The sequence below is a fragment of the Rhizopus microsporus genome (assembly GCF_002708625.1).
Source record: "Rhizopus microsporus ATCC 52813 unplaced genomic scaffold scaffold_18, whole genome shotgun sequence".
NCBI classification, from domain to species: Eukaryota; Fungi; Mucoromycota; class Mucoromycetes; order Mucorales; family Rhizopodaceae; genus Rhizopus; species Rhizopus microsporus.
In genome coordinates, this window is record NW_019671933.1 from 27,828 (window position 1) to 52,199 (window position 24,372).

General features: G+C 36.9%; 13 protein-coding genes across 13 annotated transcripts; 5 read left to right on the forward strand and 8 right to left on the reverse strand.

Moving 5' to 3' along the window:
* Positions 1 to 111: 111 nt before the first annotated feature.
* On the reverse strand, positions 112 to 619 carry RHIMIDRAFT_246185 (uncharacterized protein; the record flags this gene model as incomplete). Its single annotated transcript, XM_023610280.1, has 2 exons — positions 112 to 426; positions 491 to 619. The coding sequence occupies 2 exons, from the start codon at positions 617 to 619 to the stop codon at positions 112 to 114; spliced, it is 444 nt and encodes a 147-aa protein (XP_023462920.1).
* Positions 620 to 1,367: 748 nt separating this feature from the next.
* Positions 1,368 to 1,790, reverse strand: RHIMIDRAFT_240720 (microsomal signal peptidase 12 kDa subunit; the record flags this gene model as incomplete). The annotated part of the gene is made up of 4 exons (XM_023609441.1): positions 1,368 to 1,439; positions 1,496 to 1,582; positions 1,639 to 1,698; positions 1,758 to 1,790. The coding sequence occupies 4 exons, from the start codon at positions 1,788 to 1,790 to the stop codon at positions 1,368 to 1,370; spliced, it is 252 nt and encodes an 83-aa protein (XP_023462921.1).
* Positions 1,791 to 1,925: 135 nt separating this feature from the next.
* RHIMIDRAFT_246186 (ubiquitin-conjugating enzyme) lies at positions 1,926 to 2,538 on the forward strand (the record flags this gene model as incomplete). The annotated part of the gene is made up of 3 exons (XM_023610281.1): positions 1,926 to 2,082; positions 2,148 to 2,251; positions 2,323 to 2,538. The coding sequence occupies 3 exons, from the start codon at positions 1,926 to 1,928 to the stop codon at positions 2,536 to 2,538; spliced, it is 477 nt and encodes a 158-aa protein (XP_023462922.1).
* A 1,125-nt stretch (positions 2,539 to 3,663) lies between these two features.
* Positions 3,664 to 4,203, reverse strand: RHIMIDRAFT_218722 (bola-like protein). Its single transcript, XM_023607357.1, has 4 exons — positions 4,100 to 4,203; positions 3,945 to 4,051; positions 3,858 to 3,891; positions 3,664 to 3,806 (listed from the first exon to the last, which is right to left on the reverse strand). Exons 1-4 carry the CDS (start codon positions 4,196 to 4,198, stop codon positions 3,690 to 3,692), a joined length of 357 nt encoding a protein of 118 aa, XP_023462923.1. The 5' UTR covers positions 4,199 to 4,203; the 3' UTR covers positions 3,664 to 3,689.
* A 545-nt stretch (positions 4,204 to 4,748) lies between these two features.
* On the reverse strand, positions 4,749 to 5,665 carry RHIMIDRAFT_49439 (ribosomal protein L1). The gene is made up of 3 exons (XM_023615318.1): positions 5,551 to 5,665; positions 5,374 to 5,495; positions 4,749 to 5,325 (listed from the first exon to the last, which is right to left on the reverse strand). Exons 1-3 carry the CDS (start codon positions 5,569 to 5,571, stop codon positions 4,788 to 4,790), a joined length of 681 nt encoding a protein of 226 aa, XP_023462924.1. The 5' UTR covers positions 5,572 to 5,665; the 3' UTR covers positions 4,749 to 4,787.
* Positions 5,666 to 5,727: 62 nt separating this feature from the next.
* RHIMIDRAFT_206973 (RNA polymerase) lies at positions 5,728 to 6,301 on the forward strand (the record flags this gene model as incomplete). Its single annotated transcript, XM_023606947.1, has 3 exons — positions 5,728 to 5,806; positions 5,858 to 6,137; positions 6,193 to 6,301. The coding sequence occupies 3 exons, from the start codon at positions 5,728 to 5,730 to the stop codon at positions 6,299 to 6,301; spliced, it is 468 nt and encodes a 155-aa protein (XP_023462925.1).
* A 66-nt stretch (positions 6,302 to 6,367) lies between these two features.
* Positions 6,368 to 6,957, reverse strand: RHIMIDRAFT_206814 (Rhodanese-like protein; the record flags this gene model as incomplete). Its single annotated transcript, XM_023606937.1, has 4 exons — positions 6,368 to 6,472; positions 6,525 to 6,589; positions 6,656 to 6,782; positions 6,841 to 6,957. 4 exons carry the CDS (start codon positions 6,955 to 6,957, stop codon positions 6,368 to 6,370), a joined length of 414 nt encoding a protein of 137 aa, XP_023462926.1.
* A 561-nt stretch (positions 6,958 to 7,518) lies between these two features.
* Positions 7,519 to 8,971, forward strand: RHIMIDRAFT_263323 (60S ribosomal protein L7; the record flags this gene model as incomplete). The annotated part of the gene is made up of 3 exons (XM_023611658.1): positions 7,519 to 7,569; positions 8,064 to 8,175; positions 8,345 to 8,971. The coding sequence occupies exons 1-3, from the start codon at positions 7,562 to 7,564 to the stop codon at positions 8,969 to 8,971; spliced, it is 747 nt and encodes a 248-aa protein (XP_023462927.1). The 5' UTR covers positions 7,519 to 7,561.
* Positions 8,972 to 9,683: 712 nt separating this feature from the next.
* RHIMIDRAFT_206989 (Nucleotidylyl transferase) lies at positions 9,684 to 10,254 on the forward strand (the record flags this gene model as incomplete). The annotated part of the gene is made up of 2 exons (XM_023606948.1): positions 9,684 to 9,834; positions 9,887 to 10,254. 2 exons carry the CDS (start codon positions 9,684 to 9,686, stop codon positions 10,252 to 10,254), a joined length of 519 nt encoding a protein of 172 aa, XP_023462928.1.
* A 61-nt stretch (positions 10,255 to 10,315) lies between these two features.
* Positions 10,316 to 12,295, reverse strand: RHIMIDRAFT_206840 (glutamate--tRNA ligase; the record flags this gene model as incomplete). Its single annotated transcript, XM_023606940.1, has 9 exons — positions 10,316 to 10,551; positions 10,601 to 10,788; positions 10,844 to 11,004; positions 11,063 to 11,329; positions 11,383 to 11,556; positions 11,610 to 11,828; positions 11,878 to 11,915; positions 11,966 to 12,038; positions 12,092 to 12,295. 9 exons carry the CDS (start codon positions 12,293 to 12,295, stop codon positions 10,316 to 10,318), a joined length of 1,560 nt encoding a protein of 519 aa, XP_023462929.1.
* Positions 12,296 to 12,469: 174 nt separating this feature from the next.
* RHIMIDRAFT_246194 (NAD(P)-binding protein) lies at positions 12,470 to 13,363 on the reverse strand (the record flags this gene model as incomplete). The annotated part of the gene is made up of 1 exon (XM_023610282.1): positions 12,470 to 13,363. One exon carries the CDS (start codon positions 13,361 to 13,363, stop codon positions 12,470 to 12,472), a length of 894 nt encoding a protein of 297 aa, XP_023462930.1.
* A 1,431-nt stretch (positions 13,364 to 14,794) lies between these two features.
* On the reverse strand, positions 14,795 to 17,111 carry RHIMIDRAFT_206800 (RdRP-domain-containing protein; the record flags this gene model as incomplete). Its single annotated transcript, XM_023606935.1, has 3 exons — positions 14,795 to 15,126; positions 15,188 to 15,435; positions 15,487 to 17,111. Coding segments are annotated over 3 exons (2,205 nt in total), but the record flags the coding sequence as incomplete, so codon positions are not given.
* Positions 17,112 to 20,496: 3,385 nt separating this feature from the next.
* RHIMIDRAFT_240730 (putative transmembrane protein 14C) lies at positions 20,497 to 20,962 on the forward strand (the record flags this gene model as incomplete). The annotated part of the gene is made up of 4 exons (XM_023609442.1): positions 20,497 to 20,566; positions 20,626 to 20,730; positions 20,789 to 20,876; positions 20,923 to 20,962. 4 exons carry the CDS (start codon positions 20,497 to 20,499, stop codon positions 20,960 to 20,962), a joined length of 303 nt encoding a protein of 100 aa, XP_023462932.1.
* Between the last annotated feature and the right edge of the window lie 3,410 nt (positions 20,963 to 24,372).

The window sequence follows — 24,372 nt, forward strand, 5'->3', positions numbered from 1 at the left end:
GCCTTTTTAATAATAAAGAAAAGGTTAATAGCCAGCTAAAGTGTAATTGTTATTGATCTTGTAATGTGCGAATAATTTCTGAAAACGATATATATTATTTTATTGTTGTTATTAATGAACGTGAGCAGGATCTAATTGGGCAATATCGGCATAATCAGGTGGTGGTTGAAAAGTAGATGAAGGATAAAGGATAGCAGTATTGTAGGTGGGTAATTCTTCATTTGACTGACAACTATTACTATTACTACTACTACTGTACTGCAATCCCATTTCAGGATCAAGCTGTATGACGCGAATCATAAAGCATAGCTGTAGGTGTTTACAAGGTGCTTTATCCAATTGCATTTTTTCAAAAGACCAGACGATAAAGTAACTACAGTCATGCTTTGTAAATTCACTTAGTGCTTTCTTTACTTGTCTTTCAAACTATAAAAATGATCTTGTTTTTTTAGTTTTATATCTGACTATCATTCAGGTGTTTCTAACTTACTTCTCTTATCTCTCCATACATCCGTTTCCTTCGTTTGCTTGTCCAAAAGCTTAGGATAGTCGGGATAATCAATAGGATCAATGGAAACCACATGGAAATGTTTAATGAGCGCGCAATGAATGTAAACATGGCTGAGCATATGATACAGGTTACAGCGATTAGAAATATGTAGAAATCAATATACTGTGATGGACACCGTTCTTTGGTTATCTGCTTCAGCTGCCTTATCCGCTCCTCAGCTAGTGTGTCTGGTAGCTTTATGACTTTAGTTATATAAACCCTTTTAGATATTATATGACACATACAATAGAAGAAAGGTTCGTCACAAACACATTTTCATTTTCAATAATGACCTTTGCTGGTCGCCACTTGAAGCTAACAATATATAAAAGCATTAAAGAAAAAGAAATAATAAAAAATTAATGTGTGAGGAATTTGGACAATACAGGTTTAAGGAAAGAGTAAGGGGGCCAAGATGTTGCAAGGCTGGGGCTGTTGGATAGGGATGATCACTTTAAAAGCAACACAGCAGTTAAAAAAAAGGAGGGAAAGAGAGAGAAGAGTGTCTGTGTAAACTGTTAAGGAGAAAAAAGAAAATAGAAGAAAGGGTTTAATAATATGAGAAATAAAGTTTTTTATGAGCCTTTATTGTCCCTCCTTTTCTTCCTCCTCGTTCCCCCTTTTTTCTAGTTGTTATTTATACAACAATAAAGGATAACCGAGAAAAGGTTGACTATAACCTTTAAAAATCTCAAGCCCTATATCTCTCTCTCCTTAATCATATATGCAGTAAAAACTAATGCTGATATAATCTATTCACAGTCTATTTGTATAGTTCCCCCTTTCTTTTTCTCTCTCTTTCTTTTTATTGTCATCATCATTCTTTGGTATCATTTTGGATAAATGGTTGAGGATGCTTGTTATAGATTGGCCATGGAGGAATAACCGCCTTTTGAGAAACAGAAATGTATCAGTATTATGCAAATGTTGAACTTGACGAGTTACCAATGCAGTGACACCTAATCCAGATGCAAATGCAATCAAGAGTACTTGAAGTGATTGTGTAGAATAACCAGACACGAAGCTTATGATCTATATGTGATTATGTCAACCACAAAAACAAAAAAGACAAGAGCTATTATGCTTACACCAGTAACTATTAACAAAATGTGCATCAACTTATCTACCAGACGCTGTCCATCAAAATCCTAAAAAGACACGCCGTTATAAAATAAACAAGTTTTATATTATGCGAATAATTGCTTACAATGGTACATTCAAAGGCATCAGCAATACTCATCTTGCAAAAAGAAATAGTTATTCAATCAACGGACGTTGACGGCGTCACAAAAAATACCGCTATCGGAGTTCGATATAAATTTAAGCTGATTCAGATTACCACAATACCCTTTTCCTTTCCTCTTTTTCTTTAAACATGAATGCTGTATCTAAAAGACTCTTGAAAGAGCTTCGAGAAATAGATAAAGAGGCAGCTTCACATCCTCAGATCATTGAATTAGCTCCTATATCAGATGATGATTTGCTACACTGGAAGGCTATTATTGCAGGACTACCAGATACACCCTATGAAGGTAAAATATAAATTGTGCGACTTTTTATGCTTTATCGTGAGGTAAAGCTGACATACATATTATAGGCGGCCAATTCGAATTATCTATAAAGATACCTTCCAACTATCCAATTCACCCTCCCAACATAAGGTTCGTGACTACCATTTGTCACCCCAACATCCACTTCAAGGTAAGGTTCATGGTTATATCCTTTTGTTTTACCCCAAAATCAGATAATAAGAAGTCCCCACCATTATAAAGACAGGCGAGATTTGTTTGGATATTCTAAAAACGGATTGGTCACCCGCTTGGACACTTAGATCGACTGTCTTGGCTATCACCTTATTGCTTACTAACCCAGAGCCATCTTCACCTTTAAACTGTGATGCAGCTAATCTTTTAAGATGCAATGATAAGCTTGGTTATGAAAGTCTCATTCGAATGTATACCCAATTATACGCTGCTAAGCAAAAGTGAAAAATATATATACTCTAAACCTTTTATGCGTGATTTGACAATTGTATTAAATATCTCTTTATCTTATTCGTTGTTATTATTTGATCTAGATTGACAACCCCCCCCTTTTTCTGGGCTGCGTTGTTTCACACGCCCAACTATTATCGTGGTCATATGAAAATATGTTTGCTTTATTTCAAAAAGAATAAATAAAACATTATTTTTTATATCAACAGGACACTGTTTTCTCATCTTTATTCTACTCACACTTGATCATTTTCTTTGAAAAAAGGGTCATATTAGATATCATGCTAGAAATAATAATAAATCCATAAACAAAATATCTACTAGCATTTGGACAGATTGGTTAAGGTCCTTGAGCAAATAAAGATTCATTCTATCTCTTTTATGCATTTAGATAATCGTAAAAAGAAGAAAGTGTGTGGGGTTTAAGGTTATCAGTGTGACTTTACATTAATGCGACTTCTCACAGATTTCTACGGTGCGCACGTAGTGGTTCTTTATCAGATTTTCATATACCATTTTCAGAAATTATTCGCACATTACAAGATCAATAACAATTACACTTTAGCTGGCTATTAACCTTTTCTTTATTATTAAAAAGGCAATGAACTTGATATTTTTGTTATATATAAGATAAATGTGGTCAGCACTGATAAATAGCACACGTAACTGAAAACGTTGTTAAAGACCTTGTTTAAATAGTCTAATCTTAACTTCTTTTCCTTTTCTTTTCTTCTTTGGACCAAAAAGCAAGGCCAGCTATTCCCCAGCTAGTCCTAAGGTATGTTATATTCTTTACTCTTGTAAGAAACTGATATGTAATACTATAGTTCATAAAATCGAAACCAGTACCGGTGCTAGCTGGGGGTAGTTTGGTTCTTACCAAACTTTGGTCTCATCCGCTCTCTTTCTTGTTCTCTTCTCTTGTCTCTTGCTTGCTCCTTTTTTCTCTTATAAACCCTCTTCTTTATAATGTAAGTAGTTAATATCAAATTAATAACTGATTTACTAATCATTTCTTTTATATCTCATTCTTTTGCTTCTGATGAGCTCTATTTTATCATTATTTGTTGTCTCATTTTGTTGTCTGAATTATCTTTTTTTTTTTTTTTATCAGTGTGCGAATAATTTGTGAATAAAGTGTACTTTTATTGCTTTTCAAGTTCTGCTGAAGTTTTTGCTTTGATAGATAAAGCATGCAAACCTTTGTTTTGAAGTTCATCGTTCAAGAGACTATAAATCACACGGTGGCGTTGCATCAGGGACTAAAAAAGTATATGAATATGCATGATTGACGAATATCTTTCAATACTTACTTTTCCTTGAAACTCATCAGAAACAACAGTGACTCTATATGCTAATGAATAAACACGCTCCCTTCTGTTATTGAAACAGTCGCTTACCTAAAGTGTGTTTCTTTACTTGTAACGCCCTTCATGGCAGCATGGTGCGCATGCATGTGAGATTCATTAACAATTTCAAGAATTGAAGGATTCAGCGCTTGAGAAATCTAGATCATGTTAATAAAAAGCAAAATTAAATTATTGCTTTTTTTTACTTTTGATTCAATCGAAAGTTGAACTGGACCCTTTTCTTGTGTCGTCATAAATTCTTTAAGGAAACGAGTTGAAGAAGAATAAAGACGTCTAGAAAACATTCAACAAAAGAAAAAAAAAAAAAAAAAAAGAAAGCGAGGGGAGACGTGCACACACATAGACAGACAGATAGGACAATTTAAAGTACGACGCTTTTTTATTCATGAATAACGTTACATCGCCCTGTGGAAAAAACAGTCACAATAATGTCTTTTATTTTATGACCCTTTATCCATAACAGCTCACAGTTACTAAATATACATCATCTACTGAAATTTCTACCAACTTTAAAAGTACTTCCATCTCTATTACTGTTAATTTTGTTTGCCCTACTGTTCCCGGCTATGAGGAAAGTGTTCAGACCGTTATATTTGCTACGTCTGATAAGTTCGAGGAATGGTTCAAAAAGGACGCGTTCTCGCATGCTAAGTGGGTCTTAAACGACAATATCCCGTTACAAGCAATCTCCAGTTCATCGGGAAGCTCATTCCTGAAGCTTTGTCAGCTCACACTACCTTCTATTTGTGTGATCATGCTGGTACCGATAAGAGGAAAGCTAAGAATAGCACAGGTACTATTGATGCTACTAATATTCTTCAATAGATCGAGTTGTGACTTCTTAATTGCAGTGGCAATTTAACGTTCCCATTTTTATTCTAACGAAGCTTCATAAATAGGTAAACTCGTTGAATTGGCAGTTTTGATCTGTAGCGATCTAATCGCTTCTTCACCTCCTGGAGTGGCCACAGCTATCTTTTTATAAGCAGACATGAAATTTTCATAGGCAATTGTATCAGTCTGACCGGTGGTTGCTATCCTGACAGCATAGCATGATCCGGTCATAAAGTTCATAAAGGTCGATTTAACTGCTAATAAGACTTCCTTTTGTAGATCCTCTGCTTTTAAATTGATCGGCATAGGTTCTCTTCTCTTTTTGTATACTTCTTTGCAAAATACTTTATGTAATCTATGAATGGTGTAATTGTCAGCTAAAAACATGTCAAATTCATCCATCAGTTTTTGTTGTGCTTCAAGGGTTGGGTATTGTTTTTTCAAGTGTTTTAGGTCAATCACTTTATGGATCCCTCTAATCTTCTTTTCTTTAATCATGTCTTTATAGGACTGTTGAGAAGCCCTCACAAATAAACATCGACGTACACCTGGTACATGACAGCCATGTTTTAATAAACTAGTCATAATTAGAAAATGTTTATAAAGTATATATACGCTTGCTTACATTCTTGCAGGATTTCTTTTCACTGAATTGTTATTTTCAAATGTTGAAATCATTAACCAAACAATTTCTTCTTGTTCATTTCCACTTTCATGTTTATACAAAGCTTTAAACGCCTTTTTAACCTTTGTTTTATTGATAAGAAAAAACAAGAGCCTTTGTATATATAATCATATTTACCTTGTCTTGATCAATCTGCATTGTACACAAAAAAAAGAGGGGGTGCACTCTAAGCCATCACCGCCTCTCTCTCTTCTCTGTGTGTGTCTCTTGGGTACAGACACCAGTGACTGTTGTTAATTTATTATTATTAGACAAAAAAAATACTTTTTCTCTCCTTCCCTTCTCTGTTAAGCCATGTCCTCTGAAAGCATATTATTCCAAGATATTTTTGATATTAGAGATCTTGACCCTCAAGGAAAGCGATTTGATAGAGGTAATAAATAAAAAAGAATGAAATGAAAACTCTATTAAATGCTGGTTATAGTTTCGCGCCTTGTCGCCCGTTCTGAAAACTATGAAATGGACTTGACATTAGACTTTAATGCTGAAATCTATCCTTTAAAGATTGGAGAAAAGTTTTCACTTGTCTTGGCCTCTTCTCTTTCCCTCGAAGCTACAGCAAGCACAAGTGGTGTCGAAAAGAAAGAAAGCTGGCGTGAACGAGCACCAGGAGAACGTGATTTGAGTGACGAGTATGAGTATGTGATGTTTGGTAAGGTCTATAGATATGAAGATTCAAACAAGGGCGCAGCTGGTCAACAAGTGTAAGTGATGTATATATCATACCAAAGTATGCCGTCATTCATAGTTATTTTTTAGTGCTGTCTATGTATCTTTTGGAGGACTTTTGATGTGCTTAGAAGGAGATTACAGACACTTGCAGAATTTGACAGTGGGCGAAAATATTTATTTGTTGATTAGAAAGTAAAAGAGAGAAAACATCAAAAAAGAAGGAACCTTTTCACATATAAAATAAAGATGGTCCATGTAAATATTAAGTTGCCCATTCCCACACAGATGCATCATAATCTTCAATGAGGTCTTTTTCTAATTTATATCTTAAATGCCATCCCTCAAATCCATATCTCAATATTTTCACCTATTTTACTTTTTAAGTATCACGCCTTTTATATTTTTGATCTATGCTTTACCTTTTGGTCTGTCTTGACTCCCAAGTTTTGTAAAGTTTCACTATAGATTCGTGCTGACTTTGGGCCTGTATATTGATAAATATATAGTTATTTTTATAGACATCTTGCTTTTTCTTGGCTTTTTTTTATACCTCTCACTTGAGAAAGAGCACAGTGAAAATAGATGATAGGGATTTGTGAATACTTTTCTATTAGCTGATTGACTTCATCATATATTCTTCCTGCTGGAACATTAACTGAGCCTGGAATGTGTCCACCCTAAACAAAGAGATGAGTGAAAAAATAAAGGATAAAAGAATGCAGAATGTAGACTTACGATGTAGTCATCTCCTCTGACATCTATAATAACATAGTCTTTTCCAGCAATCTTGTTTGGATCACGAACAAGAGCCATAACCTCTTCGGGCTCAGCATAAGTTGGTGTATTTGACATGATAAAAACAAAAATTTCAGTTCTTTTTTTGATCTTATCGCACCAGTCCGAAGTTTACAAAATGAGACTCTTCATAAAATAAATGGGACCAGCACCAAAAAATAAGCATATGCCAACAATAGTGTGCATTTTCAGGATGGCACTTTTGTGTCTAAAAAAAAGGTGTCACTATCTAACTGTGGGTCATGCCTACCACAATGACTATGTTGCCTAAGCAAAGACTAAGATTATAGTGGCTCCTCTCACTATGGCATAGAAGACTGCTTTAAACCCTTCCCTGCAACCAATCTCCAAACTACACACAGATGTACTGCTCGAAAGATGTAAAGGAATAACAAAAAGTTTTTTATTACATTGTATTAGTGAGAATAAAGGGTAACTAGAAAGCCTTATAATCACATCCTTAGTCTTTATCTCATTAGGTATACACGTAAAAGGACTTTTTATGAGCCAAGGACTCTTCAGGTGTGTGTCTGTTTGATATACAGTCCCCGTGTATGACTGTTTTTTTTTAAGAAAAAAATTTTTTGTTACCAATTTATAGGGCAGCAACCCATGTGGATATTCTTTCTTTCTTTTCTTTACTTTTTTACACACAAAGAATATGGCCTAGTAAGTTATTTTCAAATTCATTTCTATTCAAAAAGATCAAAGGGCGCGCGTTTCTGTCTTTATCCATAAACGATGTTCTCTCCTAAAAACAGAGTTCTTCGTCTATATCACCTCACGGCTTCCATTGACAGGGGAATCTGACAACCTCCCCTTGGAACATATGTGAGGGTGTTGGAGTATAGGAAGTTCTTTTATTAGACCTTTCTTACTCTTAATTCCAGAAAGTATAACTACATTTAGGGAACAGTCATGTTCTTTTCTGAATGTATATTACGTACTATTTACCTCTATTGTTGGCACTCTTATGTGTGTTGACTCCACTTTGGTACTATGTATCATCGGTTATGTAGGCTGCGTAATTTACTTATGCTCCTATCAAATATATTTGTCACCACTTTCCAGATAAAACGCTTTTATCAACTCTTTGGTCCAAATTGTGTTGCTACCACAACATTTTGTACCAAGGGAACCACGACGTTGACCTTTTACAATAGCACTGTTCCCACCTCTAAGGATGTTCTCGTTCCCGAAACTCTCTTGAAGAAGAGAAAGTCTGATGCTCAAGCTGCTGAGAAAGCTGCTGCTGCCAAGGCCGAGCTTCGCAAGGTGAGTCATTGGTAATGTTTTCCTCATGACTTTTATGATGATATGGGCTATACCCACTCGTTGGCTAGATTGCACTCAGTGATGCCTAACTGTTAACCATCTTTCGGGGCTGATGTCATGAGAAAAACAAATCTTTTAATCATATATGATTTACTTACTTTGTATATAGGCTAAACTTACCAAAAGACGCGAACTCTTTAAGCGTGCCGCCAAGTACCATGCTGAATACAAGGCTACTGAACGCAAGGAAATTGCTCTCCGTCGTCAAGCCAAGACCAACGGTAACTACTATGTTCCTCCTCAAGACAAGTTGGTCTTTGTTGTCCGTATTCGTGGTATCAACAATATTGCCCCCAAGCCTCGTAAGGTTCTCCAACTCTTGCGTCTCTTGCAAATCAACAACGGTGTCTTTGTCCGTTTGAACAAGGCTACCTCCGAGATGCTTCAATTGGTTCAACCTTATGTCACCTACGGTTCTCCCAACTTGAAGACCATTCGTGAATTGATCTACAAGCGTGGATATGCCAAGCTCAACGGTCAACGCATCCCCATCCATGACAATGCTGTTATCGAACAAGCTCTTGGCAAATACGGTATCATCTGTGTTGAAGATCTCATTCACGAAATTGCAACTGTTGGTCCTCACTTCAAGGAAGCCAACAACTTCTTGTGGCCCTTCAAGCTTTCTAACCCCAACAACATGTGGAAGCGCAGAAAGTTCAACCACTTCATTGAAGGTGGTGATGCTGGTAACCGTGAGCAATTCATCAACAACTTGGTTCAATCCATGAACTAAGCTGTTATACTTTTGCATATGTGTGTATATTCAATAAATATTATAATAATAAAAGTTCCTGTACATAGTTTTCAATATACTTTACCCCGCTTTTTTTGTTTTCCTGTTGTGTAGATTGGCCCACATTCGTGTACATCAAAGCGCTCATGTTTAATGTCCGAATAAGACTTGCAGGGCACTTTTTCTTCTCATTACTGCAGTGCGTCATTTCACATGTCCTTCATTTATTTAGCCTTGGAACTTGAAGAGTTAAATCAACCAAACTATGATTTGTTACAACAAGCAACAGCATTGGCCATTAATGAAAAAGCCGCTCAACTTGTAGTTGGCATCAAAAGTAAAGAAATCAAGGACAATCTCGGTTGTATTGATGCCATTTGGGATAAGATTCAGACGTTTTTGGGTCACGCCTATGTTGCTCAAATCAAGGTAGCCTATAAGGCTGATAGTCCTTTATTCAACTGCAATATTGTCTTTGAGGACGTCTGTGGTTATAGTGTCTATCTGGAGCCTAACTTGACAAAAGTATGTGTTGCAGAGAAAGGTAAGGCAATTTTGAAAAAGATAATGGAACAAATAGGCAAAAACATGTCTTTATATATATATAACAGATAGTACTAAAATTGACGCATGGAATCAGCAAAGACAAGCAGAAGGACTTGGGTTGTTAGATAAGCATATTTTACATCTATCTCAACCATCATCTCATTCTATGGAAATCAAGAGAAAGGGGCCTATTGAGCCTCGTATCTTCCAACGTGTTGCTGTTGGAGGCACGTTTGATCATCTTCATGCTGGACACAAGATACTGTTGACAATGACAGCACTGCTATCAGACAAGAGCATGGTTGTTGGAGTGACAGGTAAAAGCGAGAAAGTAAAAGAGAGACCAACAATAATGATAGCTCCTTGTAGATGATTGCATGCTACAAAAAAAGAAGCACAAGGATTTGATTGCTCCAACCATGAAACGAGTGAGGGTTGTTCAAGATTACTTACATTCTGTCAAACGAGGTATTCAATATGAAGTTGTGCCTATTACCGATCCATTTGGTCCTACAGTTACAGATCCGACGATTGATGGTTTGGTCGTTTCCAAAGAAACACTCAAGGGAGGTGAATTAGTGAACAATGAAAGAGATATGAGAGGATACCCTCCTTTAGAGCTTCGTATCATTGATGTGATATCATCCGAAAGTAATTCGATAGAAGAGAAGGAAATGTCGGTGTTAAAGATTAGTTCTAGTTGGATTAGAGAATACATTGCATCCAATAAAAACTAATTGCTCTCTCTCTCTCTTTAATGACTGTGAATAATAATAGACTGAATGAGAAACTTAAATTTTATTTGTGGATGCCCAATCTTTGCATTACAGTGTCTTTACCCAAAACTTCCATTGTTTCTGCTACACCTGCACCTACTCTTGATCCAGTAAGGAAGTAGCGTAATGCCATCATGACATGGTTAGGATTTAACTTATTTCGATCAGCCGACTCATAAACATGTTTTTTGATATGTTCAGCATCAAACAATGGTAGCAGATCAAGTTGCTCTTTAAATTCTTTTGTCGCTACAAGATCTATAACAAAAGGTAAGCTAGAAGAAGGTTATACAATAGTCTGTTTTACCTATCGCAGGCTGCTTTAGCTTGTTTCTGAGGGTCACTGCATCCTTGGATTCATAATTGGGTTCAATAAAATAGTAGCTGCAAAGGTCTGGGATATCATGAATATTACGGATACGATCCTTAATGGTAGCAATCACTTTGGATAGATAGTTTGGTTCAAGCCTATATTCCTTATTTATCTCCTTTAGACTAATCATATTTGTATTAGTTTTTAAGAGACTATGTTTGTTGTATTGCAACAAACCTGTTTGAATATCTATTGTCAATCAGTGGTTTTAGCATGTCTACCAGGCTATTTAATCCCTCTTTTGTCTCTGCTCTCTTTAGTAAGTGATGCTTGTTGATCCAATCTAACTTTTGGTGATCTACAATAGCACCAGAGTGATTGATGTCCTTGATATCAAACTATATATAAATAAGAATGAGCTATTGACAAGAGAATAACAAAAAAAAAAGGTATTACTCTATCAATCAATTCTTTCATCGTAAACAATGCGTCATTTGTTGTATCATCATGTCCAGGATGCCAGCCTAGTAATGATACAAAATTATTGATAGCTTCTGGAAGATAGCCTTTAGAAATGTATTGTTCAACATAGACATCGCCTGATCGCTTCGAAAGCTTGGAGCCATCAGGATTTAGCAAGAGCGGTAAGTGAGCAAACAAGGGTGGCTTCCATCCAAGTGCTTTATACAATAGCAGATGTTTGGGAGTAGAAGATAACCATTCCTGTAAATAATATTAATTGTATATTCTTATTTTCTTTTATAGAAAAAGTGTACCTCTCCTCTCAACACATGGGTAATTTCCATTAAATGGTCGTCCACTACATTTGCTAGATGGTAGGTTGGATATCCATCACTTTTGATCAAGATGGTGTCGTCTATTGTTTTATTACTAAAGCTGATCTTCCCATACACTAAATCCTCATGCTCCGTCATTCCTTCATAGGGGGTCTAATAAAAGCTGTTAAGATAATAATAAGGATCGGATGTAAAGTTTTACATACTCTTAATCGAATAGTAAAGGGAATCTTCTTTTCAAGGTTCGTTTGAATCTCTTCCTCACTTAAATAAGAGCAATGCTTGTCATACGCAATGTAGTTTCCTTGTTTTTGCCTTGCCTCCCGTACCTTTTGCAATCTTTCAGGTGTACAAAAGCATCTGTAAGCATGATCTGTATCAACCAATTGCTTTGCATATCTTCTATATAATTCAGTTCTCTCTGACTATTTGTTATTGAGTAAGTCTTTCTCTCTCTCTCTCTTGCTCTCTTACTTGATAATAAGGTGCATGTGGTCCGTTCTTGTCAGGTCCTATGGAAATGTCGGTAAATAATACTCGTAAAGAAAAAAAGAACAGGTACCTTCGTCGTGGTGAATGCCAGCCCAGTCTAAGGCCCTGATCAAGTTTTCGACTGCTCCTTCCACGTATCTAGACTATAAATTGTTACAGATCAGGGGAGTCTTTTTATATTTTACTGACGATTTACCTGATCGGTGTCTTCAATGCGCAAGATGAATTGACCGTTTGTCTTTTTTGCAAGCAAGTAATTGTAAAGTGCAGTTCTTAATCCCCCTAAATGAAGTTGGCCAGTAGGGCTAGGTGCGAATCGGACACGAGCAGGAGTACTAATGTATCGTCTTGCTGTCACCACAAAGACAATGGGCCTGTAAGCTAATTTTAATCGATTCATCAACAGGGCTCTTTGTCCTAAATCAAGAGACAAAAAAAGAAATTTTTTTTATAGGGACACTTTTCACTGAGCAATAGACACACACATATACAATATGGACTGATAAGGACTCCTTCTGACACACACACACACACACTTTTTGAATTAGTTAAAGACAGCTTTTAAAAATATAGTTTATTTGAGTAAATGCTTATTATCTTCAAGGTATTTTTCCAATGTTTCTGGCTTTCTTCGTAACAAGACATGAATACCATCAGTGATAATAGGATTCTGCATATCATAGGATACCAAGGTTGTACTGAGACAGTAGGCAAAAGGATGACTGAGGTGCCCAGTACTCATGAGCATATCATATTTCTCAAGAGAGTCGATCTGCTTATATTTTATGTCACGGCCAAGGATACGCGAGAGATAAGTGGCGCGCTGGGTTGGAGTAGCAACATCACTATTGAGTTCATACACTGAATCACCATGCTTTTCAATGTCTTCACTAAGGACAACTGCAGCAACCGCGCCAATATCGTTTGGTGAAACCCAGCCCTGTGGTTTGTCGGCATCTACTGTATCAAAAATAGTGTCATTACTGAACTGGAGACCATCAAACATGAAAATATTTGACATGAAGCGACCTGGACGCAAGGCAACAAAGGCACCACGATTAGGAAGATGATAGATGGCTTGTTCGGATTCGTAATGATTCACACCAATAAAGGTTGTTCTTAAAGGGCAGCTTACGGTAAAACTTGAGATATCCACAATTTGCTTAATACCAGCTTCATAAGCCCAAGCAGCAATAGTCTTTTTCAGTTGGATCATATTGTACATATCAACAATCAAAAGAAAGAGTCTGGTGTGTCCCTTTAATCCTTCCTTCAATGGAGTAAGGTCTTTGTAATCACCTTGGATAGTGTTGACAAGGCTGTTGTTTTCAAATGATGCCTTTACTTTTTCCGGCTGACGTGCATATAATGTGACAGGAATACCTTTGGCAATTAAATCTCTTGTGGTCTTTGAGCCAACATTTCCTGTGCCTCCAAGAATAAATACTCGTTCAGATGAGCTAACCATGATTTGTTTTCTTTAATTGTGTTTGATAAAAATAAAAAAGAAAACAAGAAAAGTAGATCAATATATTTATATACTTTACTTGTTCACGGGAAAACATTGTCGTGTTCTCGCGGCGAGAATTTCACCGATTTTGCCCGCCACAACAAAGCAAGAACGATCGCCTATTTTGACTAATTTGGAATAGTAAGTACGTAAGCCTGCTCTCCCCTTTATTTCTCTTTTTATTAACCTTTGCTTAATAATTCATCTGCTTGTATATAGAAATACAATAAAGGTCAAACATTCTCTCTCGCTTAATTTCGTCAAGAGTACCTTTTTTATGACGCTTTTTTTCCTTTTTAATGCGAATGTAACACAACAACTTGATGGACGTAATAGTCTTCCAAAAAAAGAAAAATTAAAGTTCATGTGTAGCTATGCAGGTACAGCCACCCCAGATGTGTTGTCGTTTCCTTCAAAGAAGCTTCATGAATACTTTGGCCCTTACTGCGGAATATATCTGTTTTTTTTCCAGAGAATTCCTTGTACATATGGTTTAGGCCGTATCCTTTGTTTTCATTTCAGCAACTGTATAATTTACTTGCTTCCAACCTTGAAAAGCAACAGTTAAGTAATAAAAATAGTTCTCTCTCAAAGGTTTATGCAAAAAAATATAATAAAGCAAAATGCATAATATACAAGATTAATTGGCAATAATAGTAGCATTAAGAACACAAGAGAAAAAAACTAGCTTAAAAGGATCTTCATCAGGTCCTCGTTAGAAGCATCTGCTTGAATAACAGGTTGGTTAGTATTGTTGTTAGTCGGTCGGACATGTCCGTTATTCTGAGGTGATGATCGGGTATTTTCTAGGTCATTACTGATATTCAACTCTTGAACTGCTCTTCTTAGCTCTGAATTGTTAAATGTAAACATACCCGTGTTTCCACTATAGATGACTGCTTCGTTATCCTCGCTAAAATCTGATTCATAATCAGTATCCTCGTCATTTTCATCCACAATTTCAACTATTGGCTCTTTGTCATCATCGCCCCTATTTTCCATGGCCTTTTTGGCAAGCATATGTTTAGCATGCTCCTCTTCAATTACAGTCTCAGGAATAGGCAATGATAGGGATGTATCTTGAGCTCTGTGTGTGTTTTTCTTCGCAATATCACAGATGTAATCATAGATAACCCAAGGAAAACTGAGGAAGCCGCCTTGTTCAGAGTAGTCTCTTTGTCTTTCTTCAGGATGATAAGTTACATAGTACCAAGCAGCTGCCTTTGCCTCTATACTGGCCCTCTTTGCCATATCAACTGTATTCTTGCTTTCCTCCAAAAACTCTTTTTCGAATTCTTTTCTCCACAAAGACTTAAATGATTTGACTGCTTTCATAGTACTGTCATGTTGTTCATAGCGTGTCTTGCTCTTGCCCTTCTTTAGCCACTTGATGATATAACCAGAGACAATCTCTGCTTCCGTCTGGACTCCACTTTGGTTCATAAGGCCCAGTAGGTCGCGATTATAGTCACTACGAAGCTCGCGAGCCTCACCAATATAATACTCCATACCAGGAACATGTAGACGGGTATCATACACAGCTTCCTCAGTCAGCATTGACATGTAATCTTTATAATCCGACTTGTCAACAGAGCGATAAATATGACCAAGCACCTTTTTAGATTGGTAGGATTCCTTGTCCTTCTTTTGCATAAAGTCTGGAAACTTTCTCACAATCAAGTCTTCAGAAAGAATAGCAGGCTTGCCAGATTTTGGGAAATCTATGAAAAATAACGATGATCAGTTCTCTCTCACATGATGATAATTCATTTTTCCCCTTACCAACTGCCTCTGAATGAAGCTGAGCCAATAAAATGCATCGACCGTCCATGGCTCCTTTATCGCTCATATCAGCCGTGGCAAGATGAGCATTAGCAATTTGTCCAAGATTATCATTATTGATGTAGTTTACAAAGAACCTTTGAATATCACGAATTTTCACATCCTCCACTAGCCTTGGTTTAGCTGCTGTATAGTCCATAGGTGGATAGTTCTTTCTGGGCGGAATGAGCATGGGATCCCAGTAGACACTGTTGACATAGAGTAAGAGTCTGTTGATACATTAATAATCATACACTTACGAGTAATCATCACCATCTAAGTCACCACCTGAACACATACTTGGTATATCTCTATAGCCTTTGGAAGAAAATACAACAACGTTCACTAAGTGATGGAGATTAGGCCTATCAACCGCTTGCACTACACGAACATCACCAGGATGAAAGCACGGATTTCTGAATACGACGCATTCCTTTGTAATGATTTGTCTAATTGTTCCAGTGCTTGAAGAATCCCAGATTTGTACAAATATTTCACCTTCTTCCAAAGTGTTTGTTTCATCCATGACGCCTAGTAAGAAAGCTCCCTGAGGCACTAATATCTTTGCCTTCTTCTTCAAGTCCTTCAAAATATTTACACGAAATAGGTTCAGCAGATTTTTAATGTAGGGATCCTGTCTCTCCAAGAAGCCTGCTTGGATAATAGATGCCATGATTGGTGCGGTACCAGCTTCATCTGTATTGCTAAGAAGCACACGGACAGCTTCTTCTGGTTTTCTGAGAATCTTGTCAATATCATGAAGCATGTTATCCATAAGTTTCAAAAATACTTTGTCACGAACGCCCAAAGCAGACAATAAAGTAATCACCTGACGGTTTAAGTAGCCGTGAATATAGGTCGATGTACGGATAACTTCTAATGTCAAGTGTTCTGACTTGAATTTAATTTGACTAGGACGAAGCTGTACCTTGACTCCTCCATTTTCAAGGCTCTTATCCACCGTCAAGACGCCCTTGGCCCCACCTAAACGGAATTGAAACGCACTTGGAATATGTCTGAGATCCATTTGAGTTGCGACTTGCTCTGCCAAGGAGGGCGCAATTCGACCCACGCCATCCGAGAAGGTGTACCCATTATAAACCACGTCATCTATAAACTGCACCTCATCGGCTTCCAAACGACAGATCGGCCTAGTCGAAGAAAAGCATTGACCCATACGCACAGCATGTTTAGCCACGACTTTTTCATGAGAAAAGACGCCCATCCAACTCCGAATCATGTCTGGTGTAAGGTCCGGCGTGGATGCAAAGAACCAACAGCCATGTTCTCGTAATTGCGAGCTTGAGAAAGCCAAAAATTCATATCTTCTGTCGCCGATTTGGATACCCCGTTTCAAGGCATCATAGATACGGTTGTATATCGCTTCATTCGTCATCTTTGTACGAGCAGCGCCTACACGGTTAAAGCCTTCGTCCATGAACTGAACACGGATGAATCGATCTGCATAGTCACGGTAATGTCGTACGACACGGTTGGTTGTTTCCAAGTTGGGAGGTTGAATAAAAAGAGTACTAGGTGTAATAATGACTTTACGAAGCATCGCACAGTGACTGGGTATCTTGCGCAATTGACATACTTTCATGTCCAACTTTTCCCATATATTCCTAAAGGCTGTGAACGGGTCCCATACTCTCTTTTTATTTAGGGCGACCAGTTCTAGTATTCCACGGACAATAGAGGGATCCAAGGCCTTGATCGTTGAATAAAAGTTGCCGTCCATATTATATTCATCAATATAATGATATGAAATGACAGATTCCAGTAAGTAGAGAACATCAAATTCAAAGTTATACTTTACTCGATCAAGGTATGTAAGAGGAGACGGAAGCTGAGAAGCCTCTGTCACCTTGATCGTAGGCTTCATCTTGCTTGGATCTCTAGGCACCAGATTAAAGTCGGCGGCCTTTTCGAGCTCTCGTTCAAAGACCGTAATATTTCTAGGCAGGGGGTTAAAGGTGATGCGTAGTACTGTCCAGACGCCAATCTTGACAGTATCAGGCCGGGCCATGGGCAATATAGGTTCCTTTAATCTTGGTTCCGGACCATTTGTCTTGGTTAAAGGTATGGTTGTAATTCTTTCCCAATTTCCTCGTTGCTTTTTGAATGCTGTTTCATGCACTGAATTTGGATCACGTTTCCAATAACATGGAGGATATCGAAGAGGTATCGTAAAGATGATTTTATTTCCTATCTTTTCTACAACCATGTCCCCTTGCACTTCCTTGAATTTATAGTTCAACTTGTAGTCAATGTCCTGATAGGTAAAGAATACATCAATCGAACGTCGTGGGTAGAGTACACGAAACCTGACATTGGCCTTCGTTGACCACTGCTCCACAAAGTGCCGTACACTGATAAAATTTCCCAGCGCAAACTTTTCTGCATTCAGATTTGAAGCTTCGTAGCTCTTGAAGGTATTCTGTGAGGCATTCATTTTGGCAAATTCAGTGTAAACGATATGACCATCAATCCTGTGCTGCTTTAAAAGCTCCTGCTTTTCTCTGTCTCGAGGAATTTTTCGAAATGTGATTGTAGCTGTTCCGTCCGGAGTGAGTCGATCGTCGTCAAGATTCAAACTTGCGTCCTCTACTGAGGCAAAACGAGCAAAATAGTTAAACACGGTACCAGCATTGGTTCGTTTGTTGAGATTCTTGACGATCAAGTATTTATAATCTCTGTCGTCCTTTTGTTGTTGTGATTGTTCATTGTTGCCATTATGTCCATCGCTGTACATGTTGGCAAAGAAATAAAAAACCTCAAGTGTAAATTCACTATTTATGCTAAACTCCTTAAATCTGTGATTTAAAAAAAAAAAATGACAAGCTGATAGGTTACTGTGGAGGTCTACGCCTACGTATTTGGGGAAATGATTAAATATGATATACAAAAGGAATTGCTCTTTATTATGAAACAAACAAGGTCATATAAATAACTGATTTGTTTAGCATAAAACAAAAGAGAAACAGAGAGAGAAAATACATCAAGTGGCTTTTATGAACAGTTTGCGAGACGTAGTACAACAGGTCCAGCATATACTCTGTTTCTTTGAAAAAAAGGCTGTAGGACAATGATGTTCAGTTCGATGGCAAGCTGGGAGACACATCTCTTTAACAGGCTCCGTTGATGCAGCATTCATAACAGATAGCATAGCGAATCCAATAAGAATAAAAGATAACAACTTCATGTTTTGGCTATGAGAAAGGATTGGTAATGTAAGCTCTTATAAATATTTCATTGTTTGAGGTCACTTAAAATAGTGAAAAAATATTTAAGCTTCGTCACATTTCAAAGAACCAAAAGATTCTTTAGGTCAAATCAAAATATATATAAAAAATACATTCATTTGTGTAAACCATTCTGCTCTCATTTTCTCACATGTTTCAGAACGCTAAAGGATTTGCACAGTAGTATGCACTGTGAAATAGTTATTAAGTAGTGTTATGACTCAGTAGGAATCTCTCCCCCTTCTTTTCCGAGTACTGCTTGCAGTAATTAGTAATATAAGGATTTTCTATATATATTTCAATCATACATATTCATTTTATCAGCAAGTTCTTTGATTAACAGTCTTATAGTTAAAAAGTATCCTAATTAGAGCTTAAGAGTTTTTAATGCAAGCAAATGCTACTATTTATCCTTCCTTTACTAACTAATCCTATTATGAGATTGGTCCATTACAAGTCAAGCTACATTTAGTATTATGTGCCTGCCGGATCGTATATTATTAACTCTATATAAAAGGCCTTTCTTTTTCTATAACTCGGGCATGACAAGAGTACTTGGCTCTCTTATTCGAATCAATGCACTAACATTTGCCATACACGCTCCTGCATACAATACGATTATATATTTGACCAATGACACGGCGAGCTTCTTGTACTGATGAAAAGTTAAGTGACGATTTCAAAGAAAATAAACTGCTTTGAAATATCAAAAAGCTTATGAAAGTTAGTCCATCAGAATTGTATGTTTGAATTATACTAAAATCTTCCTCAGATCATAATGGAGGTGGAGTAACGCTACTTCGATAGCCTGAAGCTGATTCCTCAGATTGTCGTGGTGTGATGTAGCTGTGATAATAACAAAGAAAGAAATGTAGACGAGTCTTTATTGCATATCTATTATGGACTAGATTAAAGGAGCTCATTATTACAAAAAAGATCAATGCTTGGATCATATAATGGGTGTAAAAAGCCCGTTATATCTTTAAATTAAAATATCAAAAGCAATAGGTTGTTATAGTCATTTCATCGTATACGCTTGTAGATAACAACTTGCCTAAATGAATACACAAACATCTGCAAATAATTACAGGAAAATGAATAAAAGATCATCCAGTGATTTTTTATATACGAATACTCTCATCTTTATCACCTAACCATACTTTTTGCTACATATCGGCCTTGTCTTGAAGCAGACAAGAAAACAAGTGGGGAAATTCGGAAAAATTAAGACAATTAGTAAAAATTTATCGACACATGAACTTTCTGCCGCGGCTCTTATTAATGCCATTTCTCTGTGGTGTGAGATGAATTGCCCCTAAAACCAAGGGTACTAGGTCATATGCGTATCTTTTTAGAAAACAAGAAGAGAATTGTGCATTACTCCTGGTAGCACACGGATAATTCAATGTAATCCTTTTTACTAATCACTACAAAATTCAAGGCTAATAGCTGGCTGATTACTAAGCCATTGAGCCCTAAAAAGCGATACATAGATGTTGTTTTTGCCTTAAAAAATATTCATCATTTAGGTAACTCTAATCGAATTTTTCAAGTGTCATACAACACATATGCCTAGGTCTCTTTTGTTTACCTATAGACAGATCATCCGCTGGCTCTTCCATTTTCAAAGTGAACTAAGGTGATGTGCTTTTTCAGCCATTTACTGATATATCGTATGGTTCTTACGCTTAAAATGCATCATCAGTCAGTTTGCCGTTTTATTAAATCATCTCATGATATTATTGATAGCATGAAGCAGCTTATTTATGTGCCTAAATAGATCAAACTTTATTTAAAAGTCAAGATCACGAATATCAATACAATAAACATACAGGAGAAGGAGTGCCTTGGTGAAGCAGAGGATCAAGCACCTGTGTGCCACGCGAGGAAGCGCAGTTGCCACACCCTCATCGCTTAATTTGATTGGCTGAAATTATGGAAATATTGGGCGCCGATATGCCACGGCAACAACAAAATGCATATATTTTTTTGGATTAATAATTGTTTAGTCATCTCTTCATTGCAATGACTGACATTATAGGTTATGCTTATGGAACAACTGTATTTGCGGGTGGACTTGTAGGCTATCTAAAAGGTTGAGTAAACGTTATAAAGTACCCTTCCCATTATTTACTAAGCCCCTCAATTCTATAGCTGGGAGTACAGCTTCTCTTTTAGCTGGAGCAGTTTTCGGCGCTTTGGCAGCTCTCGGTGCCTATCAGGTTTCTCAAGACCCAAAAAATGTTACTTTAGCATTGAGTATGTGATCATATGAGGAAGAAATATTTCGAAGATTGAACCTTTTTTTCTATTTTAGTTGTTAGCCTTTTACTCTTTATCGTAATGGGTTCACGCTTCTACAAAGGACGTAAATTTATGCCAGCCGGACTTGTTACGTTGTTAAGGTAATTACAAAGTGAACGAGAGAATATTTAATAACATTTATTGTAGTATTTTCATGGTCATTCGATACGCTTCTAAACTCAATTAATTATATAAAACAAGAGTAATAAAGGACGGGAGATTTGAAACCAGATAGATATTCCAATCAAAGTGGGGACATTAGAAGGCGGGATAGAATATGGACCCTTACTAAAGAACGAGCCCAGAGTTTTTTATGTCTTAATCATTGACACATCTGATTAGCAACCTAAAATAAAAGTCCGTTGCTTAGCATTGGATTATTTTTTTGATCTGATCGTGATAAATAGTAAATCCGAAATATTTTATACTTGTATATACACACATTTTAAACAGATCCTACAACTGAATCTTTATCTACTTGTCAAGCTTGTTTCATAACCAACATGAATTCATTCGTTTTACTTTTTGGATCAAGAAATATAGAATATAGAAAAGAGAGGGGGACCAGATCAGGATTTAGTGTGTGTCTGTACGTGCGAGAAAATCAAAAAGATGATTAACTTGCCTTTTTTGTTCTAGACGCGTCACCTATTTTCTTTAATTGATTGGATAATTTCACACGTCATGGTATTCTACGCTTTTAAACCATTTCAACAAACGGGGAAACTTAACTCGTGGCCCCCAGTCAACTGTGGCTAAAACCTTGCTCCCCCGATTCTTGGCTATTTTTTCGGGATACCGGAATTGATATTCAACCTGTCCAATCATTTGGTGGCGCGTAAGGGTATCTCTCTTTTTTCATCTGTGTGGAACTTTGTAAATCAAAGAAAGGGTAAGAAACGTAAAATGAGCGATCAATGATGACCTCCTTGGATAAAAAGTACACAAAGGGACCTAAATCAATAAAGTTAAATTGTTGGGAATAGCACACATGGTTTTCTGGGATTTCCTCCGCGACGAATGAAGGAGTGGAAGGGGAATAGCCGTTACAAATTTCGGCACCGGCTGTTTTATATGTTGATTCATCCGGTGAGTTCTTTAAACCGGAAAAAGCTTTTATCTTTTTTTTTGCTGGTATAAAAAGACAATGATCTAAAAAAAAGTAATAAATAAATGGCTTTTGTATAATTTCTTCTCTTCTTCTCCACATTCTATTTCTTTTTTCTTTTATTTATTATTTATTTACAACATGAATACACCCGCTACGCCACCTTATGAAAATAAAAAGTATGATTTATCGTTCCTAACAGAAGAACCATGTCGTATGTCTATCCCATCGCCACCTGAACTAATAGAAGAAGATTATGTATTTAATACGACAACAACAATCATGCATAACAAGAGAAAATCAATTCCTCATCGATCTCCATCAGATCAGATTCACGATAAAAGTATTATCTTTCAATTAGACTCTGTACACATGGTGCCAAAGATTCTTCATGGTACTTCCTTGCTCTGGCCACTACGTCAACGTGTCTTGAAGGCAAGAACATACCCTACTAAGCGCGTAAAGGCCATGAAGATTCAGATACCCAGACTTCAATGGCAAAGTACTACACCTGATGATGATCTTGTCTTACCCAAACCTATTTCGATGCAACATCATCAGCCAGAACAACAACAACAACAACAACAGCAACAGCAACAGCAGCCCACACCCGCGGCGGCACCTCCGCGACGTAAATATTCACATCCACATTCAGGCCGTCCCTCACGTATAAAGGGACCTTGCCAAGCATGTCAAGAGACATCAGATGGCTGCATGAGAAAGGCATTCAATTGGCCATTCCCTACAGATACCGAGTTTAATGATAAAGGCAAGCCTTTTGTCTATCTCTGTAACAAGTGTGGTCTTAGGTAGGGACCTTCATCTGTATTTTAAATGCACCAAACTAACTTGATTTATAGATACAATAAAAGTGGTGGCTGTGTTTGCCGACATTGCAGATGGGTCCTCTGTAAAGAAGAAAAACGCAAAGCAGTGCAACTGATAGATCAAATGCGTAGTTTCAGACCTGATGGTAAAGTTGATCTTGACGAAGACATTGAAAACTTTGTATGTAACCCCAAATACTGGCCCTGTGGTCATACATGGAAAGTTGGCTGGGTCTTGCACAGTCAAGACGCAGATGAGGATGAAGACTCGTTGACCGATGATACGCTCTAAGTTTTGCAAACTGTATATGCTTTCCCACACACACACTACCCTTTCTATACATCTCTTTCACACATACGCACACGCATCTGTTCATATGTCTTGCTCCCCCTCTCCTTTTTTTCTTCAAAAAAACACTTTTATGTACATAAAGACGCTCCCATATGCAAATAAAAAAGACTAATGAATCTCCCTCCTCTTCGATTTGTACACCAAAGCATAGAATAAGATAGAATCGATATATCAGCATTTGTGCCACATGAGATCATGACATTACAAATTATTCCAAGGACGGCTGATCAAATTTCCCTATTTTACAAATAATTCTATATTGATTGAGCCAAGAGATTTACTTTCACAGTCGAGAAAAAAGATAAATATAGTTTCCTCATGAGCTGAGCCCATAAATACATTTATTAGTACAAAATAGTATGTAATGCATCAATACGTCTACAAGATTACAGAATCAAAGCTCTTTCTGTTGTTTCATGATCCACACACAACTATATATACGTTACTGTCTTTTGCTTTAATGATTGACCTTAAAGATAACTGACGTTGAATGACACCAAGAGATAGCTATTTGGACAAGGGGGGGTTGCTTTCCATTTATGTTAATTCACAAACAAAAAAAGAAATTTGAATATTAACGAAAGCATTTCTTTAGAATATATATCATTCACTGATCTATTAGATTCTAAATAGAAAAAAAATCATCCGGTTACAGAGACTAAAACGTGAGAAGACATCATTTCCGAACAACAGTTTTATAGAAATCACAAAATCCTAAACCTAAATTGAGCCACTCAAGCCTTGTCTTTCGAGTAGATCCGAGAAAAGATGTATATAGCTTATTATATAATTGCTTATATCTGGTTACGGATAAAAGAAATAATTTTGGCAAAAGAATAGCCGTTCATGATCTCGAATGGGAATTATATTAGGCGTGTAGTTGAGTTTGGTATAGAAGTTAAAGCAAATAGGGGAGCAAGCACAAGGTTTTATAGAAAAGGGCACATATCTATACAAAATGCTTGAGAGCATACCATTCTTGTCAATATGACAACAGGTTGACAGTTTGTGATTTGAATGAAATCGAAAACTCAGCACGCTGTTTTTTCTCTTTTGTTTAGTATAATAGATGAATATATCTATCATGTTGTACTTTTTATCCCGAGTTAAATAGAGATTACATACTTGCTTTTGTGGACAACGTTGATAAACTCGGTCTTTCGTAATGATGCTTATTTTTGTGCGATCGATAAACAGGTTGAGCTATTTTGCATAGATGTGACATAATGTGTTTACTCATTCTTGAGGCTTGCTTTTGTCAACAATACAATCATACTATTCGCATATGACTGTTTAACTAGTTTACATCA

Coding starts and splice junctions, on each gene's coding strand:
- RHIMIDRAFT_49439 (XM_023615318.1), bottom strand. CDS start 5,571: ATGCAGATTGATCAAGACAAG. Junction 5,496..5,550: donor TGCAGATTGATCAAGACAAG/GTAAATATGATT, acceptor AATAAAACAAAG/GTTAAAAAGGCGTTTAAAGC. Junction 5,326..5,373: donor AAAAGAAATCCTGCAAGAAT/GTAAGCAAGCGT, acceptor AATTATGACTAG/TTTATTAAAACATGGCTGTC.
- RHIMIDRAFT_218722 (XM_023607357.1), bottom strand. CDS start 4,198: ATGTTTTCTAGACGTCTTTATTCTTCTTCAACTCGTTTCCTTAAAGAA. Junction 3,892..3,944: donor AGTAAAGAAACACACTTTAG/GTAAGCGACTGT, acceptor ATTAGCATATAG/AGTCACTGTTGTTTCTGATG. Junction 3,807..3,857: donor CTGATGAGTTTCAAGGAAAA/GTAAGTATTGAA, acceptor ATACTTTTTTAG/TCCCTGATGCAACGCCACCG.